The 14,541-nt window shown below is 40.0% G+C and overlaps 1 protein-coding gene across 1 annotated transcript in view; it reads left to right on the forward strand.

Annotated features, from left to right (window-relative positions):
- Window positions 1-6: 6 nt before the first annotated feature.
- Window positions 7-14,541, forward strand: part of DNTT (DNA nucleotidylexotransferase) — a 28,296-nt gene continuing 13,761 nt past the window's right edge. Inside the window, 6 exon segments of the mRNA XM_011373976.1 lie at window positions 7-221; window positions 8,144-8,318; window positions 9,048-9,173; window positions 10,369-10,539; window positions 11,634-11,705; window positions 12,882-13,005. Of these exon segments, the coding sequence (XP_011372278.1) occupies window positions 19-221; window positions 8,144-8,318; window positions 9,048-9,173; window positions 10,369-10,539; window positions 11,634-11,705; window positions 12,882-13,005 (871 nt within the window). The 5' untranslated portion in view covers window positions 7-18.

Genomic DNA, 14,541 nt, shown 5'->3' on the forward strand with positions numbered 1-14,541 from the left:
CAGCAGCAGCCTCTTTCTATGGATCTACTGCACATGGCCTACTCGGGCCCTCGGAAGAAAAAACCCAGGCAGATGGGTGCCTCCATGGCCTCCTCTCCTCATGATGTCAAGTTCCAAGACTTGGTCCTCTTCATTTTAGAGAAGAAAATGGGAACCACCCGCAGAGCCTTCCTCATGGAGTTGGCCCGAAGAAAAGGATTCAGGGTTGAGAACGAGCTCAGGTAGGACACCACTGATTTCATTTGCATCAATTTTGTGAACAGCTTCTTTGAAACCCAAGGAACCTGTGTTTTCTTCCACATAGGGAAAAGGTGATGTTCCCACTGGGAGAACAGGTTTGAAACCAAAGAACAAATTTGAACCAATTAGTTATGGGAAATAAAATGAATAGGGGCTGAAAAATTATACTGAAACTAGTTGGCTCCAAAAGTCAACAACCTGTCAAAAGTCAACAACAGGTTATGATCATTTTCATAAGACCCACATTCATATGAAAAGGCAATGTCACAGAAATACTTAATTTTTTTTTTCTTTTTACTAAAATGCCCCATTCAGAAATTCCTGAGTCTCTCATGGCCTCTTTCCCATCTGATTTCTTTTTATATGGTCACCTTTGCCTTCTCTCTGCCTCTTTTCTTCTTTCTAACTCCTTATCTCATTCGGAATGCTATTTCATACTTTCCATGAAATCTTAGATTTCATCTAATTCTTAAGTCTGCTTAATTTTACAGACTTATGTCAAGTGTTGGCATTGGCGGGGAATGGGGAGATGATGGAGGCAAAGAGGCCAAAAATCAGAAATTAAAAAAAAAGAAATTCAAAAAACAGAAATTAAAAGCCTTAGCAAATACAGAACTGCTTTTTGTGATAAAGAAGTTTGGCAAGAGCCAGGCAGGAAGGCGAGAGCCAGATGGTCAAGGTACCACTTACACAGAAAGCTCTCTTGAATTGTTCACACTTCCAGCAAGGGCTGACTCGTTTCATTATAGGCGCAGCTACAGATACATACATGGTGGCTGAGGCAGGAACTTGGGGAGATAGTGAGAGGCAAGTTTCTTCTTTTGGCAAGAGAGCCCAAGAGGCAGTTCTGTGCCCCAGATGCCTGCTGCCAGGAACCAAACCCAGCTGCTCAAGCAACAGAGGAAACTGGTACGTGGTGAGCAAACTGCTGCTGTGCATGTGATGGTGGCAAAGTTCCCAGGCTAGCAGCTCGGTAGACACAGTAAATACAAATGTGTTCTACGGCACAAAAATAAATCACAGGAAACAGAAGTCCCAGCTCTCAAACAGAATTTCTGTAGATAGACATATAGGCTTTAATTGGAAAGAACAATAGAAATCATTGTAGAGGGAATCTCTAGATAAGAAATCTAGAGACTTTAAATTTGTGGGGCCAGACCCCCCTTCTCCTCTCTAAACTTAGTGTCCAGGTAAATAGTCTAGTCTGCCTGATGTAATCACCAAATGTAATGATGCATTTCAATGTACTCTGATAAATTAAAACAGTTATAAAAGTGTAAAGTGTGATTGGTTTCTTGTCATTTAGCTGGATCCACTGACCTTTATAGCAGAACCCTAAGGAGAGGGTTCTCTCTCCACAGCATGAACTAGGTCAAATGATACAAATGAATAGAACAAAGACAGGAAGGAAACTCATCAGAATGTTATAAGTGGTTAGTTTGGGAAGGAACGGGGTAGTAGGGATGGATTATGACAACTTTTATTCTCTGTGTTTTCCAATTTTTTATAAGCATATATTTTTTAAATGGAAATAAAGAAAGCTGATTTTTGAAAGAAAGGATGTGTCTCAATAGTGAAGTGTAGCTATACCTCTTCTTTCCAGTATATAAGATTCAGAGAAAGAGGAGCCAAGAAAAAAAGTTCTGAAAATAGGCAACAATCTCCATAGTTCCTAGCATGTTCTTTGGCTGCCAGAAGGATTAAATTTGAAGAAAAATCAGATTCTTACTTTACCTGGGCCTGAACACACAGCTTAGAAGTGGCATACCTGAATGCATTGAACTGTTTGGAGCTATTTCATTCTCTAGAATATGTGCACTGTATCCTTACATGGGTATTGGGCTTCATTAATATTTATGTTATGTGGCAAAAGACATGTTATTCAACATGCCATCGGAAGCTGGTTCTTAAACTATAAATCGGGGGAGGGGGGCGGGTATTAAGTCATTTGAGACATTTTTGCACATTCAGGAAAAGGATACTAAATTTTATTCCATGACCAACATCCTAAATTTTAGAGCAACTTTATCACCTTTGAGTTATCTAAGACAAGCTAGAGAAGGATTAGAATCTAGTGCTTGTCACCTTCTTATTTCATCCTTGGTTCCAGTACATTGGGCTATTTTAAACTTTATCTGTCATAAACCCTCCTCTTTGAACACATCAGCTAAGCTTACTAACTATGTCTTGACCTAAATCACTGATGTTGAAGAAAAAAGAGCCGTGGCTAGGAAGGGTGGCTCTCCAGGGTTATGTCACCTAGCAGTGTAACACTTGCTGAGTTCTATCATTCAGGCAGTAGAAATCCACCAGATGACACTTTTGTCCTGCCTAGACCTCTGTAATTTGTCTACAAGAGTACCTTTGGAAGGCGTTGTCTTTGATGAAAACAAGGTATACCACTGTGGCATCACCAATAGGGGTTCTGTTAGTACCCATTCTGCACAGTATTTGTCTGGTTCTGGAGATACAAAATGGTAGAAGACATGAGCCCTGCAGGCAAGGACTTTACAAGTGGACAGAGGAGTCAGAAATTGTACCTTTGTTGTCCCCTAGAATTAAAACAGACCATAATGTATTTTCCAAGTATGCACCAAGTATCTTTTTTTTTTTTAATTAGCATTTTCCTACCCAACCCTTTACTTTCCACCTTTTTATATTATGTTAGATTAGTTATATATAACCGGCCTGTCTATACTTTCCATTCATTCTCTATGTAATATTTGAAATGTGGCTTTTGCCTCACTCATTATCCCAAAACTATTGTCCCCAACATCCCAAAGAATCTCATGGTAGTAAAATCCTTGATTTTTTCACTTGAATGTGGTTAAAAACTCTCTCCTTGACCAAACTATAGCATGGCATCTAGCAGCTTAGGCTATGCTCCTAGGATGACCCTCCCCATTAAAATGCCTGCCTGAGAAAGCTCAAGACTGCCAGGAGAATGTACTGTTTGTTCCAGCCAAAACCTGGCAATAGGCAGATGGTCCCTTGAACCCCCCTTAGAGCTGATACTTTAGAAACTTTGCAATTATAAATCCTTTCTCTGCCCCTTTGAGATGTAAGTCTTCCAACCACCTAGAACTTTCTTCTCAGGAACCAGAGAGTTGTCTCTTTGAAAGGCAAATGTCTAAGGAGAGAACTCTCGAGAGTGTTTTCTTTGGGAAGGTAAAGGCCTAATTTTAGTGGGCACCTTGCTCTAACTTGCACCACTGCTTCTTGTCATAAAGATTCAAGAAATTTGTTTCTCCTCTGAATCAGCACCAATTAGCAAATCCTGGTGGCCAGCCTCCCTTAATGTCCCTCGGGGCCTTTCCCTTAGCACACACAGCCTTTGAAAGGTCTCCTGCATTCTGCTTCTTTGCAGTTGAGCTCTAATCATGCTGGACCCCCCTATCCTATTGCGATATTTATTGCTAAATAAAATCTATCCTTACTGCTTTAACTGGTGTCAGCTTTGTTTCTCTTTGACAATGTTTTATCACTTCAAATTTGTGGTGTCTGAAATCAAAATATTAAGAGTCGTTGTTTGCAAAAGAAACTGAACACCAGATGAAAAAGAAGTTACCTGCTCTAGAAAATATATTGTTGAACTAGGACACCTTTAGGCCCCTTCCAGGTCCAATGTCCAAACACACCTTCACTGGTTTCTCTTTATGTTTTTTTCTTACTATTTCCCCTGACCTTGAACCCCTCTTCCCTACACCTCTCTATAGTCTAAGATCTAAGACCGGTGGAAACCCTCCAAGAGGCAAGGATTCCTCCCTAGGTCAGGGGTGCGATCCACAGCCTGGCATTGACCCCTAGCGCTACCATTTGACTTTCTCCCAGTCTCATCCAATTACCTTTCCATGACTCCACAAGGGCAAGGGCGTCATCTTGTAGAACTCAGTCTCAGACCTTTGATAATTTTCTTACACATAGTAGGCTTCAGGAAATATTTTCTCAAAAGAATGATTTATCTGGTGAATACGAAACCAGCCAGAGAAACTTGGGATTACCAAGATTAATTTTTGTAATTTTAATTTTTTTCCACAATGCACCAGTATTACTTTTGTAAATAACAAAATAATAAAGATTTTACTTTAAAAATTCAAGAGAAGGCAATGTAAACTTTAGTTCTTCGCTGGTTTGAATCGCTTTATGTTTCAAAACTTGTGGAATTTAAATTAATGAAAATGTTCATAATACCATTTAAGGTAGCCAAAAAATCAAAGCAAGACCCTCTCAGTTTTCAGTCTATCAGGGCTGGAGATAGAAACCTGTCTTTACTGATGCTAGTAAGAGTGTGAGATAAAACTAAATAAAACTGCTTCAATTTTTTTTGTTTCAGGAATTCTGAAAGAGATCTGTTGCTAAGGGAAATCAGGTAGTTTTTGTTTTGTTTTGTTTTTTTAACTATAAACAGCTCAGCTTAACTGTAATTTACTATTTAAAGTTATTATTTACAAAATAAGTCCCACTTCAGATGGGAAGACTCAGGATGACCTCTCCAGAGAAAGAGAACAGATAAAGAAAAAGATAAGAGCAGGTGACCATCTGAGAGCACTGTGGAAGTCAGATTCAGGGCCAGTCTGTCTCCAGGCAAAAAAGATGGCTGCCTCTTTCTTCATGGAGAGGTTTTCTAATTAAATCGAGAGGCAAGACCAACTAGGAAAAGGAAGACATGTATCAGAGGGAAAAAATTCAGAACTGAGATTTGTGAGTTAATTCAATAACTTTTTACACATCCAAGTGCCACATTCATAGTTAGAATATCTTTACCACATGTATTGTCAGATACTTAATGCTTCTTTAATTGTTTGTACACTGAATTGTTAAAAATAATTTAACTTTGTCCTAAAGAATGATATGAAAATCATGAAACCCATAAAAACCATGTCCGATATGCATAATTTAAAAATGCAGATATAAATAAACATACATGCTTTTAAAATGTCCTGTCGTGAACCTCCTAAAATTATCTCATGTACCTTCAGAGAAATGAGTACCACATTGGGAAACATAGCTGTAACTGAGCCCAAGGTCCAGTGTAGGGCAGTTAACGAAAGATTTTTTCTTTACAGCAGTGTTTCTCAAAGTGGAGATTTTGCGCTGTGAGTGGGTTTTAAAATATGGGCGTTTGTATGGAGAGGCAGGGACTATTGCATCTGGGAAAGCTTGTGACTGGTTCAACCAAAAATGACATTGTGTGACTTTTGAGGCTGGGTCAAAGAAGGCTCTGTGCCTTCTGCTATTCCCTGGATCCCAGAGCCTTGGGTAAGCAGTTTGAGTTCCCTCTGTGAGAGGCCATGCAAAGGTGTTCAGGTTGAGAGATGTGGTGAGCCCAGCCTTCCAGCCAACCTTGCCAACGCGCCAGTCACGGGAGCCATCTGGAACATCAATGCCTCCACTGAGAACACACCGAAGAGAAGGATCAGCCAAGCTGTCTGAATTTTTGACCTACAAAATTGCAGATATAATAAAATCATTGCCTTTTTAAAGCCATTACATTTGGAAATTGTTGGTTACACACCAATAAATAGGACTATGTCAGAATCACCAAGGGAGCTTGTCAAAATGCATATTCCTGGGCCCTTAGGTAAGAGTTACTAAATCCAAATCTTTGATAATAGGGCCCAGGCATCTGAATTTTATTTAGCCCAGCATTCTGGATGTCTTGGGTAGACACTAGAGTTTAAGAAACATTCTTTTAGAGCCATTGATTAATCAGTTCATTTATTAATTCTACCAATGGTCTATTCATTGACCATTTCTATGAATCTGGGCATGTGCCGGGCATCAGGGGTGACTGTAACCCAGATTATAACCAGGCAGACTACAACACTGTCCCTGGCCTCAGGATGCCAATGATCAGGAGGAGCACATTTCAGTTCAGTGCGTTGAAGGAGAAGACACTGCATCTTTTTCTCTGTGGAAAAGCGAGGGACAAATTCCAGTTCGGAACTGCTATACTTGGTTCAAGGCCTCCCAAACCTATTACAAGACATTAAAGAGTCATGGCTAAAAATCTAGGTGCACTTAAGGAATTGAATCCACTGGTGTTCCAGAAACAGCCACTTTAGCAGAGCCTTAGTGTCCTTGAAAGAGGTTGGGGGCAGCTGCCTGAGGCTCTCTGTCACCTTTCATTATAAGAAGGAAGCCCATTTGGGTGGTAATCACACAATAGAATATATAGATGTCAAATTATAATGTACACCTGAAAATTTTATAATTGTATTAACCAATGTTACCCCAATAAACTTAATAAAAAAAATTTTTTAAAAAGAAGAAGAAGAAGAAGAAGAAAGCCCAGGCCTCCCAGGGGCAAAGCAAACACTACCTCAGCTCCAGCCCCAAGTTTGTTTGCCCTTGAAAATGACATTCATTTGTATATTTTCTCCTAAATAGAAAAGTGATGATAGATGGTTCATGACAGAAAACATGGAAAAAAACTGAAACAAACAAAAGCTCGCTCAGGGGTCTAACCACAGTCTAGTTGAACGTTAAGAGATTGCTCTGTCATGCACACCTGGGTTTGAATCCTGGCTTCATGTAAACTCTGCAAGCCTTGGTTGTCTCATCTGAAATTAGATTGCCCACCTCTTATGACTCTTGTGAGGATTAAGTAAAAATGTACAGTCGGCCCTTCGTATCCGTGGGTTTCACGTTCACAGATTCAGACAACCTCAGATTGAAAATATTTTTAAAATTCCTAAAAGCCGATCCCTAAACAGTATAGTATAACAACTATTTACACAGCATTTACATTATATTAGGTATTATAAGTAATCTAAGGATGATTTAAAGTATATGGGTAGATGTCCATAGGCTATATGCAAATACTACGCCATTTTATATAAGAATTGCATCTTGAGGATTTTGGAATTTGGGGAGAGGGGTCTTGAAACCAATCCCCCGAGGATATTGAGTGTATATGTGTGTGTCCATGTGTGTGAGTATAGTTATTATTTTTTCTAATAATCCGGAGCGTTTCTCTCTAGTCTTTTTCTTTTGTATATGCCTGTATATTATATTGTCTGTTGATTATTTTACAGCACTCCTCCCCCACTTCCCCATTGAGCCCTGTGGCAAATCCTGTCATCCAGATGGTCCCAGCTCTGATCCCCAGCCCCCATCTCTCTCCCAGAGCGAGCCTCAACTCCCAACTGTCAACTGGATATTTTTATTTGGATCTCTTGCCATCCTTTATATGCAACATGCCTAAAAAAACTTCAATTCCACTCTCCCAATCCTTTCCTCCAAAGAGACACAATTTCTTAAATCCCTATTTCTAGCAAAAATTCTAGTACTTTACTGTGATCAACATGCTAGAGTAATATTTAACTCTATCCTCCATTTTATCTTTTATAGATGAACTAATGCCAGAGGTTCATCATTTGTCTACTTTGCCTTCCTTCCCAGTGCTATAGGAACCAGACTGGGTTAAAATCATCTCACTTTTGGTTCATTGTTTCATTCTCCTACATAGCTCCCCAACCCTCCCATACCCATCACTCTCCCCTCCAAATCATTGCATGTAACAGACTAGTCTTTAAAAATAACACAGTAACTCTATCAATGTCTTACAAAAGCCTGACTCCACAGTCCCAGAAAATAGGATCCAACCTTCTCAACCAGGCTTCTAAGATCTTTTAAAATGTGGTTGTCCCTACTGGCTCAGCCACAATCTTCCTAATGTTTTCTTAATTTTTCTTGCGTCTGACATGTGACATAAACCACTGTTGTTACAGTAATTAAAATAGAATTCCCCTGCATGGAGGCCTAAATTCTCCGTGCCTATGGTCAGGTCTAGTGTGCATCTTTCTCCATCACATGGAACACTCTGAACACCTCAAGGAAAGAGGAAAGCTTCTGATTTTGAAAGCCCCTTCAGCTCGTAACTTTGTCTTGCATTCTGCAGTGATTCTGTCACCCACATTGTGGCAGAAAACAACTCTGGTTCAGAAGTCTTGGAGTGGCTTAAGGTACAGAATATAAAAACCAGCTCACAGCTACAACTCCTCGACATCTCCTGGCTGATAGAATGTATGGGAGCAGGAAAACCAGTGGAGATGACAGGAAAACACCAGCTTGTCGTAAGTGTCACAGTTGTGATTTTCATTGTCCTTCACTTGGTGATTAGGAACGTGGGTTATAGGATCAACAGGCCTGGGCTAACCCTTAGATACTCTGCTTACTCCCTGTGTGGCTGTGGGCAAGTCACTTTTCTGAGCTTCAGTTTCTTCCTCTATAATATGAGAAAACAATAGTGCTTACCTCATAAGATGGTTTTGAGGATTAGAATAACATATGTAAAGCACTTAACACAAAATCTGACCTAGGCACTTAATAAATGGTAGCTATATTTATGAATAAGTCTATATACTAATATTTCAAAATATTGAAGCCTTGATGTTCTGGAAGCTAAATAATGAGGGTTCCAATTTTTTTTGGTACTATAAACATTCATAAAGAAAAAAATTAAGAAAGTGAGCTCTTAATTCAAAATTTTTCACCAATAGTGCTAGAATCTTCAGGAAGAAGGTTTAGACGATAACTACATAAGTTCATGGGATAGGAAAGTGATATTTTATTGATGGTCCTTTTCATGTTTTTTTGTTTTCCTGATTGCAAAAGTAATACATGTTAATTATAGCAAATTTAAATATTAGAGATTTATATAACATAAAATTCGACTCTTCTATAATTTTATCCTCTTTCCAGAGATAATTGCCATCATACTGCCTTCAATTTTTCTTCATACATACATCTATTATTATTACTATCGATTGTTACTAAAAGTAGATGCTTATGCTTTTGTTTAGGTGAGAAGAGACTATTCGGCCAGCTCCAACACAGAGCCCCAGAAGACTCCAACACTTGTCAAAAAGATCTCTCAGTACGCGTGTCAGAGAAGAACCACATTAAACAACTGTAACCACGTATTCACGGTAATGAGGTTTCACAACTCCCAGAGCAAAGGAAGCACTTGCCGCTTCTTTCCATGGACCTACAAATTAAATTATGAAAATTTCTGAAAATCTAGACAAGTTTTCCCCACACTCACCCACTCACCCAGGCCAGATCTCTCGTTTTTCTTTCTGTCACGAATGGATCTATTTCTGTCATGGAAATGTACAAATACATTTGGATTATATTCTTTAGAGATGATAAATTACTATTTATTGAGAATTGTCATTATTGGGCACAATACTTGTTGAAGGCAAATATTCTGAAAAATCAAATACTGTAGTTAGTCCAGAACATAGTAAGAACAAATTACACAAACATAGCAATTAGGCATAAACAGCCTTTGCTGGGAAATCAAAAGATTGGGAGACAGCAGACCTAGATTCTTGCTTTTCTGATATTAATTAGCTTGGGTAAGTTAATTCCTCTCTCACAGCCTCAGTTCCCTCATCCAGTCAATTAGAAATTAGCTAGATCATCTCTAAAGCCCCATCCAGCCCTGCGGTTTGCCAATTGTGTTTCAAATGATCCTAACGAGCCCATAACTGCTCATCCTTCAGCCTGCAGTCAGGTGAATAAAACATGCAGTAGTATATCAAATACAAAACTTCTCATTTCTAGCCTTCCAGCCCTAGGAAATTGCCGCTACTGGCCACCATGAGCACGATGCCACACAGCTGCAGCTGCTCTTTCTCTGCTAGAAGTGCAAACAAGCCCTACCTTAAATAATTCCAGCCTTGGGTGTGTACCTCTCATTTCGACAAGTCTATGTTAAGCGCTGACCATGTTTTATGTACTAGCTAAGATATGAGGATATTAGTGATCGAGGTAGAATCCTGGCCACATGCTGGTGGGAGGGTCGGCAAGCAAAGAGAGAAGGAGCACACCGAGTAATGACTAGTAGGATACAGTGAGCACAAGACCATGTTTTGGTTAAATCATTCCTGAATATCTAATGGCAATGAACTCAGTTTCCTTACAAAGCACTTTGTGGTCTATCTTTTCAATTCGACTCTCTTCATCCAACAAGGGAGGGGCACAAAGGTACTGAAGACCGGATCCTGACCAGGTGGTGTTCCAATGCTTAAAGGGGAGCAAGAGATGTTTGCAAGTGTCTACTGGCTCAGGGACAAAACATAGACCGTGTTTTACTCCTCATCTGGTTCTATTCTTCAGGATGCCTTTGAGGTACTGGCTGAAAATTGTGAGTTTAGAGAAAATGAAGTCTTCTATTTGGTATTTATGAGAGCGGCTTCTGTACTTAAATCTCTGCCATTCACAATCACCAGTATGAAGGACACAGAAGGAATTCCCTGCCTGGGGGACAAAGCAAAGTATATCATAGAGGTAAGGGTGAAATGTGACTTGTCACATCTCCTAATAGGTAGGTAGTGAGATATGTAGGAAAGGAGAGAGAAAGAGAGAGAGAGAGAGAGAGAGAGAGAGAGAGAGAGAGAGAGAGAGAGAGAGAGAGAGAGAGAGAGAGAGAGACAATAGATTTTCCTGTCAACTATATGGATGTATTCATGGCTTACTTTACTTTCTCTTGATAGATTAGATAGATGATAGATGATAGATGATAGATGATAGATAGATAGATAGATAGATAGTTAGATAGATAGATAGGTGGATAGACGATAGATGGTTAGATAGACAGACAGACGATAGATCGATAGAGAGATAATAGATGGATAGAATCCATACCTCAATATTTTTACAGTTGGAGCTATGTGGGGCCAGCTAAGTGGAAAAAGAACTCTCCTGTATTATTATTAATCTCAGTGAAAATCTCAGGTGACTTAAAAGCTTGACATCAGGGAATGGTCTGACTTCAAACACAGGCTGTGTGAAGGACTTCAGTTTCGTCGGGGACGTCACTCCCCAAAACGGTAGTGGGTATAACGAGCAGTGGAGCTGATTCTGCTTTTCAGTGTATATGTTTCAGAAAGAGAGCCAGGGGTGGGTGTTTATTTATAAATGGTGTTGAAGGATTCCCCAGCAAGGCAAGTTGGTCATTTAGGAGAATGTTTCAGTGCAGTCAAGTGCAAGGTAAATTATTCAAGAAAAATAATCCTAATTCTATCTAGAGGAGAGTGGGTAGCTCTGAGCTAAACATCATAAGGGTTTGAACTTGAATTGGCTCTTCAACGGGTCCAAAATGAACCCACTCAGATGAAGAGTCTTCTTGTTTCAGGAAGCTCATATCCATTGAAAAAAAGTATCTCAAATATTTAGACACACTTTTGTCAGTGAATATTCTGGTTTGGTGTTCCGCAGATTTGGACCCAAATCATTTTGTACTTTTATTCCTGAGGATATCCTCTATACGATGTGTGTGCATTTTTTTTTTTTAATCAAGCTACCAGATCATGAGTTTGGGAGTCTTGGACTGTGATTGTCCAACATCATTAATTTAAAATATTTTTCAATTGTTCATGTAGGAAATTATTGAAGATGGAGAAAGTTCTGAAGTTAAAGCTGTGTTAAATGATGAACGATATCAGTCCTTCAAAGTAAGTGATTTTACATATATTCATCGAAAATGGTTTTTCACTTAATCCTATTGCTTATTCTAGGTGGTTTTATTAGTCAGCTCAAGCTGCCCTATCAAAGTGCCATAGACTGGGTGGCTTAAAAAGCAAACATTTATTTTCTTGCAGTTCCGGAGACTGGGAGTCTGAGATCAGGGTGCCAGCATGGTTGGGTTCTGGTTAGGGTCCTCTTCCTGGCCTGCAGATGGCCTCCTTCTCAGTGTGCCCTCACATGACAAAGAGGGAGCATAAGCTCTCTAGCGCCTCTTTCTACAAGGGCACTAATTCCATCATTAGGGCCCCGCCCTCATGTCGTTATCTAAACCTGCTTACCTCTCAAAGATCCCATCTCCAAACACTGCTATATTGAGGGTTAGGGCTTCAGCATATGGATTTAGGAAGGGAGGGAGGTGCCATTCAGTCTACAGCAGTGGTCTAGGAAGCAGATGTTTAATGCTCGATCTTGTTGCCATGCTATGGTAAGATACAAATTACCTTACCTTCCAGGAGTCTGTCATTCATGGGTACAAATATAATGGGGACACCAGAACCGTGGGACAAAACAAACAGGCTCTTAAAGAGCAAATCTGTGTTGGAAAGCGACTCACTGCATCCTCATCTACTTTGAAGCAGAGTTCGTTACCTCTCAATATTCCCTACCTTAGAGATGCAGGCAGCAGGGACGTCTGCCAGTGCCTTCAGAAGGGATGCATAGGCCTAAAAGGTGGTCATGGGCAGGAGCCCAGCCATGGAGTGCAGACAGACCGAGTTTGAGTCTGGGCTCTGCCACTTTCCAGCTGCGTGATGGTGGAGAATTTAGACAACCTACATGCTCTTCCCTCTTTAAATTGCAAGGATAAATATGCAGAGCATGAGTGTGTGTAAGGAACCCTTGGCAAGGGGAAATACCTAATAGGGATAGCCGTCGTCACGCATTGACAGCACAGGCCATCACACAATCGGATTACACAGAAGCCCTATGCAGATGCCAGAACCTGCTTCTCATGTTTGTTTCATTTATCAGGGAAGGACCCTTCTGAAACAAAAACGTCTCTAAAAACTTTACACTTTTTTTTAATCTCTGGACCTTGAAAGTATCACTTCATTGCCATAATGATTATTTTAGAAACTAAAAGTGTGCCTTTCCCTTTGTTTCAGCTATTTACTTCTGTATTTGGAGTGGGATTGAAGACATCTGAGAAATGGTTCAGGATGGGTTTCAGAAGCCTGAGTAAAATAAGGTCGGACAAAACCCTGAAATTCACACAAATGCAGAAAGCAGGTAAATTATCTCTCCTAAAAATCTCCCATTGTTCCCATGGGCTGGGCAGGTTGTAGTAGAGCTCTAAGTCAGTTGAATTTCAACTCTACTCTTGGTGAGCTGGGTCGCTTGTGGGGCCTCTTTTCATGCTATGGTTAAAAGCACACACTTTCAGAATCAGACAGACCTGCATCTACATCCTGGCTCCAGTTATGTCAACTTGAGCAAGTTCGTTAAAACTTTTGAGCCTAAGCCACCCCATCTATAAAAGGGAGATGACATTGGTACTGAAATAGGTACCAATGCTTAACGCACAGGCCAAATACACTCTTCGTGGTGGCTGTCGTCATTCTTTTATGTTCTGATGTCAAATCAGGTCGCAATGTTGATCTAATTTTTACTGAACTGTCCCTTCTGAGCATTTGGGTCCCAGTTGGGATAGAGGCATGGATGAGAGAGTTCACATGGAGGTTTGGGGTGTAAAGAATATTTGAACTAACTAGAGTTGTTGCCCAGAACAAGTATGGATCTGCTTTAAAAACTGTAAAACATCAGGACATAGAAGGGAAATGGTAGAAATCAAGACACAGGATTCATCTACCCCGCTGGACTTGTTAACCTGAGAAGTGTTGACATAGACACCTGAAAACCTGGCAGCACGTCATGGAGGTTGAAGGTGGCTTGGTCACAACCATTTATGGAGGGTCTCAGTTTTAGAAATGAAGAAATGTCAATATAGGATCAAAAAAAAAAATTGTACACATTTTAAATGTTTGCTTTTGATATGCAATAGAAATACAATATAATTGGTATTTGAAAGGGAGTCAAAGCCAGTATGGTTTCTGAGTTACAAAGAATGATAAAGTCATCCGCATTTTTAATGATATTAAAGTAAGGGAATCTTCTACAAAAGACCACCAGAAACAAACAAACAAACAAACAAACAAAACCTCTCTTCTGTTTAAGTGATAAAATAAAAAACAAGCAACTCTTGTTTTATACAGAATTCTAGGAATGCCTTCCTATCGTACTTACAGCTTAAAACCCCTGGATGTATGTATTCCTTTAGCAGCACTGTAATGAATGGAATTGTCAATGGGAATAGTTTAGAATACCACAGAGCAGTGGTCCCTAACCGTTTTGGCACCAGGATGGTACTTCTATGAGAATCTAATCCTTGATGATCTGAGGTGGCACTGAGGCAGTGATGCTAGACGAAGCTTTGCTCCATTGCTGGCCACTCACCTCCTGCTGTGTAGCCTGGTTTCTAAGAGGGAGGCCACAGAGGCCTGGGTGTTAGAGACCCCTGCCACAGAGGATAAGCTAATTGAACACGGTGAAAGTATGATCCACAGGTCAGATGGAAAACCTGATTCAGTTTTACTTATAATCACACTTGGTTTTAGTTCCCTGAGGCTTGAGGATTCACATGCCACATTGGCCTTGAACAGTCTGAAATATAACAGCACACATATAAATAACATTTCTCAGGTGTAATAAGTTTCTGGTAATAAGTTAACCTCCCCAACCGTACCAAAAAGGAAAGCAAGAAAGCCA

This window comes from Pteropus vampyrus, unplaced genomic scaffold, assembly GCF_000151845.1.
Source record: "Pteropus vampyrus isolate Shadow unplaced genomic scaffold, Pvam_2.0 Scaffold238, whole genome shotgun sequence".
Taxonomy (NCBI): domain Eukaryota; kingdom Metazoa; phylum Chordata; class Mammalia; order Chiroptera; family Pteropodidae; genus Pteropus; species Pteropus vampyrus.